The 6856-nt window shown below is 35.3% G+C and overlaps 1 protein-coding gene across 1 annotated transcript; it reads right to left on the bottom strand.

The window, feature by feature from the left end:
- Window positions 1-5140: 5140 nt before the first annotated feature.
- LOC100919604 (cyclin-dependent kinases regulatory subunit 2-like) lies at window positions 5141-5474 on the bottom strand (the record flags this gene model as incomplete). The annotated part of the gene is given in 2 exon segments (XM_031968583.1): window positions 5141-5327; window positions 5330-5474. Coding segments are annotated over 2 exon segments (228 nt in total), but the record flags the coding sequence as incomplete, so codon positions are not given.
- Between the last annotated feature and the right edge of the window lie 1382 nt (window positions 5475-6856).

The raw sequence follows: 6856 nt of genomic DNA, 5'->3' as shown, positions 1-6856 counted from the left end.
TATGGTTGAAGAAAGGTTGAAAACACAGCTTTCATGAATAGCATTTGTGTATATAATACACAGTTGGATCTAGCTATTATAAGAAATGGGGAAAGAAGAAAATTGGTGATTCTATTTTGGATATCCTTTAGATTTGACATCTGCTAGCATATAAACCTCAAAGGGAAGTTAGGAAACTGGAAATTTTTCCTTTGTTATGGGGTGAAAAAGCATCTGAGTTCTTCTCTCTGTATGTGTCATTTTTTTTTCTGGTAGCTCACTAAGTGGTACTACCTAACTAATAAGTTTCTAGTTTTTTTATTGTAGATTTCCAAACTAGTGACCAAAACTACTCCTCATTCTTTGTTATATAGTCCTCTTTATGGCTTAGAAGTACTGTTAGCATGTCATTCCTCCTGCCAGTCCCAGGAAATTTTTGGGAAAGGGAAAAGGTCTTCTCCTCAATGACAATCCATGTCATTACAAATATTTTGCATGTGTGTTTTATTAAATGTACTCACATGCATATGATATCCTTTTCCTTTCAATAAATTAAATATCTACATAAGAAGAAAGCATTACAATAAATACACATATTTGTGTGCACATAATGCACATACATGTACATGTATACATGCATGTAAGGTTTTACCTCTTTCTTATGTGGACATTTTATTTGCTGCAAGTAGAAGAAAAGGGACATTTTATAGGGAACAAAAAAAGTGACTTGAAGGGAAAACAGAGACTGTGCTGACAGAACCTAAAAGCCCTCACATACCAGTTTTGAAAGTACCTAAGAGAGAACTGTCTATCTCAGAATAAAAAATACTCACAATATAATAAAGAAGGCTAGTTTAGTGCAGAAGATAGTGTGTTTTACTTCGAGTCAGAGAGACTTGATTTCAGATCCTGCCTCAAATACTTTTGCCCATTTTAGCTTCAGTTTTATCATCTGTAAAATGGAGATAATAATGATACCAACCTCATAAAGTTGTATGTGAAGTACTTTGAAAACTTTAAAACTCCATCTAAATGCCAGCTATTATTATTATTGTTTTTAATATTATTGCTGCAAATTTCTAGGTTTAAGGCTGCTGGTTATCTACAAAAGTTTAACACTGGGTTAATGGTCCAAGAGTAGCAGAGAAATGGTTTTATCTTAATGGAATAGAGGAGAGCCTGAGAAAAGGCGTGTTTTTACTAAGCAGGAAACAGGCTACAGACTGTGGCTAAGAGATATTATAGATATCCAGACTTCCATTCCATGGTAAGGAATTGTCCATGGCATATGGGATTTCCTACTCTTGGGTCTCATTGCTAAATTTCTCTAAGGTTGTGCTCATTTGCCCCTCATATTTATTGCATTTGTAAGAGAATGTGACCTGAGTTTATGGGTGAACTATTTTTTATTATTTATACTTCCCCTTCCCATTTATTTAGAAACTGTTTGGTTATTATTATTCATGATTTTGTATTTTCATTTAGTAAAAGTTTCATGTTTAAGAGATAATGGAGTCAGGCAAAATAGCACACACCTATAATTCCTATTACTGGAGAGACAGAGGCTGGTAAATAACTTAAGTTCAGGAGTTCTAAATTGCAGTAAATTAATCTGATTAGATATATGTGTTCTCTGGCACCAAGATTGTAAGCGCTTGGGAACTGGGGCCACTAGATTGCCTAGGGAGGGATGAACTGGTTTATGTTGACAATGGAGTAGTAGGTCTACTCGATAGTAGAATTGGAACTATGAGTGTTTACTGCACTTCTAGCCTGGATGAGATAAACAGAGTCTCAAAAAAAATTTTTTTTAATGAACAAGTAGAATCATTGCAATTAATTTGAGCAAATGGGAGTTACATAAGCTATGTCTCAAGGGTTACAACTGTGAATATATATATATATATATATATATACACATATATATATATATATATATATATGTGTGTGTGTGTGTATTTTCTTTACACCAATGTTACTCACAGAGGGGCTATCTTAAACTGATTCTGGAGAGCCATGTTCAATTTTTATTGTAAATATTAATATTTGAGAAATTGGTACATTTTACAGATCAATGTTTGATTTATTGTTTTGTTGGTTGTTTAGGCTTAAGACATGGAGAAAATATAAATAATGAAGCTTTAATTTAGAAGTATATTTTGTATACTTTATTTTGGAAAGCTGGTGGTTAAAAATTTACCAGAACTCTACTGTTCCTAGGATACTGAGAATGAATTGTAATAATGTAAGTAGTTATTGTGAAAAGTTCTCCCTCTGAGAAAATCCACCTGTTCAAGTTGCAAGTGAGATAGCCCAGATACAGAGAAAAGGGGGCAGGACATTAGGTCATGTGGCTACACCTTCTCTCTTTACCTACATGTATGTACATTTAATGTACTTTTTCTCCATAATGTATCATTATGATTGAATGAAAATAGATGTCCGGAGCCCATGCTGACCTTGAATTCATTCAGGAAGAAGACTCCAAGACCTCCCTCTGAAATGATAAGAATTCACATTCCAATAGCACTTTACCAGCTAGTTGGTGGAAACATTGTCATTTTCTTTTTTAACATGTGCTGAAACTAAAAGTCAATCTTTCTAAGGTACTTGCCTCCTTGGGAAGTAGTAGTTCCTTTGGCTAACTCTTCTTATTCTATATTTAATGCTCTTTCTATTGCATCATAGTGCTTTGCATAGGTTGTTAGTATCTTCTTCTATAGGAAAGAAAATCGCTTTGCCTCATTACAACAAAATAAAATTAAAAAGAAATTCTTATCTTGCTTTATATTGATTTTGTATATTACTTCTATTGGGGAAAAGTTAATACTCTATCTCATCTGCTAAGGTTCATCCTTGCATTAAAAGCTAGTTTATTCATTTTTGAGGGAAGTTAGTGCTTTGGGGATAATCTTCTGGGACTCCCTCTCTCCCTCTCTTCAACTCACCTAGAGAAGGCCACTATTGGATGCAGATTTATAAATATAAGCAAAACCATGCATACTTCTGATTACTGGTTTTTTCTCTTGAGGTAGAAAACATCTTCCTTCACAGGTTCTTTATAGTTGATCTGAGTATAGCACTCAGAATAATTTGGTTATTCATAAATATTCCTCAAATAATATTGCTGTTATATCAATAATATTGTTGTTCTCTTGATTCTGTTCACTTTGATTTTCATAATTACATACAAGTCTTTCTACATTTTTTTCTAAAATCAACCAATTCAAAATTTCTTACAGCACAGTATTATTACATCATTATCATATGCCTCAATTTATTCAGCCATTTCCGAAATGATGGGCATTCTTTCAATTTCCACTTCTTTGTCATCACAAAGAAAGCTGCTATAAATATTTTAGAACATAGAGTTTCTTTTCCTTCCCCCCATTCTATCACCTTAGGAAACAGACCTAGGAGTGGTATTGCCCAGTCAAAGGGCATATAACTTTTGTATAACTCTTTGGACATAATTCCAAATTTCTCTTCAAAATGCCACAAATGGGACAGTTAGTCTGTGGAATAGGAAGGTAGTGGTTATCAGTAATGTTCAGAATCAGTGCTTCTCTCTTACTCTAAAGAGACCTTATAAACTACAGATAAAAACAGGACCAGTAAGGTGTCTGGGATTGTATTTAGATATAGCCATTATAGGGTGGTGCTAGTTTTGTATGTTTTTAAAAGAAAAATTAGAGCTATGGGAGACCCTTTTAAAAAGCAGAACAGCTTAGTTCTGCTCAGTCTGATTACCTTTTTGGCATTCCCTGCTTGTTTGCTTGTGTTCCCTGTGTTCATGTGTCTCTAGAGAAAGCCTTGGTCATTGGATTATATTGAAAATGGCTTAAAGCACAGAACATAATCAAAGGGCTGGCCTGTGTGACCTAATTATAAGGTTATGGACAACTGCTTCCTTGAGGTATTCTGAGACCTTCCCTATTGTCTTCAGCATGTGACAATAACATAGCAGTTATTATAGCAGTCAGTGGAATGTAATAAATTCAACTTACCTGGTTTTAACTGGATCCCTATTGCATCAAGGCAATCCTTTCATTTTTCTCCAATTGATGCTCTATCTTATCACCCACAAAACTTTCCTAAATATTTAATGCTTTTCTTAAACCTCCCATGCCTCCAATTTGGCCCCTCACAGCTGAGAATATAACTTCCCACTTATTGAGAAAATTTAAGGTCATTTCCTATAAGCATCTTCTTTTCCAGTTCTTTTCTATCTCAAAGTTTTTCTTCCATTCCTCCAGTTCCTGACAAAAAGAGACTTTTCTTCTTGCTAAGGTCAGTTCTTCTACATGTGATCCTATTCTCAATCCCCTCCCATCTTCTCCAAAAAATTATAACTTTTTAATCATTTTCTGTTTTAAATCTTGATCTTCGTGTTATTTCCTTCTCTTCAGCTATAAAAAATTCCCAATTTTTCATTAAAAAAAAAACCTTCATTACACCCTAATATCCTCTCAAGTTCTCATCCTATATTTCTCTTCACATTTTGAGACAACCTCTTAGAAAACATTGTCTATGTTTGGTGCATCTACTGCCTCTCCTCTCTTTCCTCAGCTTTTTTCAATCTGGCTTCTGACTTCATCTTTTGACTGAAACTGTCTTCTTTAATATTACCAATAATGTCTTTTGATTGCTAAATTTGAGGCTTTCCTATCTTGTCCTTGACCTCTGCAGCCTCTGACACTATCAATCATTATGCCTTCCTGGATATTATTTCCTGGATACTAGTTGGGATTTTTGTGATACTGCTGTCTACTGGTTCTCCTACCTGTTTTCAGTCATCTTGGCTGGTTTATAATCCGTATCATACACCCTAAATATGGGTGTTAGACTCTCTCTAACTGGGGCCTCTTAGTTTTCTCTTTGTCTCTTAGTAATTGTATCAGCTTCCATGTATTTAATTATTATATGTATCTGTATATGGCTCCCAGATCTATATAATCAATTCCAGGCTCTCCCTTGAACTTCAACCCCATATTCCCAATTTCCTATTAGGTACTGTTTTTTTATATGTGACATATGAACTTTATTAAAGATAATTAAGGGAGAAATCAAATAGGCATTTATAGTAACAGAAAATTGTCTAGGAAAAATTATTTCAAATACAATCTAGAAGACTCACAGTGGCATTTAACGAACCCCCATTTCTGTGAAAAATTACAGCTTATGTCCATGGATGGATATCCACTGAATACTACCATATAGATACTTGAACATAATTTGAAAAAAAGTGAAAATCTCAGGTCAACTTCATTTTTGTTGTTCTTTTAGAAGAAGTCTTCTAAAGAGTAGAATATGTGATTCTGGCTCATGAATTTTATCATGACACATCTAAGATTCAGCTGAATAACCACTGTCTTCTACTTCTCTTTGGAAATCAGGTGGGTTTTTGATATTTGTTTTGAAAGTTTCCCAAGTAATGTAACATGCCAGTTCTCATAGTGCTTGTCAAAATACTTGACTGACTGGTAGATCTCATTAAGGGGTCATGCTCATGATCATATGGAGTCTGAAGCATGAGACTAGTGATAGCTAGCAGAAAGGAGGACCTCAGGAAGCTGCAAGAGCCACAACTCAAAGTGTCCAAAGTAGGACTTATTAATAGCACTACTCTTCCAACAAGCCCAGCCCTCACTCAAGGCTTCCTTATTCTTTTGAAGGCACGGCCATTCTTCCAGGCCACTCAGGTCATAACTATGGCATCATTCTAGATTTCTAATTTTCACTAATCTCACATAGTTAAGCAGTTGCCAAATATTATCATTTCTACTTCCTCAGGATCTCTTGCATCTGATCTATTCCTTCACACACACACATATATACACGCATGCACGTTTGCTCACACACACACACACACACACACACACACAGAGCCACCACCATAGTACAGGTCCTCATTACCTCTTGCCTAGATGATTTTAGTGACCTCTTGATTGGAAGATCAAATTAGAAAATATGTAAAGCTTTTGGTAAACCTCAAAATGCTTATTATTGTTATTGTTGTTATTATTATCAACTGATTACTTATTTCCTCAAGTTTACAATAGTTACCTCCACTTTTTCTCCTTTCACACACTTGTTAGCCCCTTTTGACCTTATTATTCCACCAAAATTGCTTTTTTCAAAGTTTCCACTGATCTCTTAATTGCCAAGTCCAATGGTTTTTTCTCAATATTCATTATTCTTGACTTCAACCTCTTTTCTTTGATATTCTCTTCTCTCTAGATTTTTTGGGATACCACTCTCTCCTGGTTCTTCTCCTACCTATCTAATCTTTCTCAGTCTCTTTTGCTGACTCCTCATCCAGGCCATCCCATTTACTGTGAGTGTCCCACATGACTCTCTCCTGTAGTATTTTCTCTTTCCCTCCATAATCCTTCACTTGATGATCTCATCAGTTCCCATGGTTTTAATAGTCATCTCCATGCAGATGATTCCAAAATCTAACTATACTGCCCTAATCTCTCTGTTGACGTCCTACTTAACTGCCATCCAAATATCTTGAACTGGATAGCCAGGCACATCATAAGCTTAACACATCAACAAATGAACTCAGTATCTTTCCTTCCCTAAACGCTTTCCACTATCAATTTCCCTGTTACCTCCCTGTTGAGGTTAACACTATCTTTCTACTTCCTAAGGCTCATTATATAGTAATATTCATTGCCTTTTTACTGTCTTTCATCATTTCATCCCCCATCCAATCTGTTGGCAAGACCGGCTAATTTTACCTTTGCAACATATCTTGAATATGCTCTCTTTTCTCCTCTGACACTGCTACCACTCTAGTGAAGGCCCTCATGACCTCATACTTGGACTATTACAATCGATTGAACATTGTTCTGCCTACCTTGTCTCTTCC

Source organism: Sarcophilus harrisii, chromosome 4, assembly GCF_902635505.1.
Source record: "Sarcophilus harrisii chromosome 4, mSarHar1.11, whole genome shotgun sequence".
NCBI classification, from domain to species: domain Eukaryota; kingdom Metazoa; phylum Chordata; class Mammalia; order Dasyuromorphia; family Dasyuridae; genus Sarcophilus; species Sarcophilus harrisii.
The sequence above is the reverse complement of the archived record's forward strand: the minus strand, read 5'-3'. Positions and strand labels throughout refer to the sequence as shown.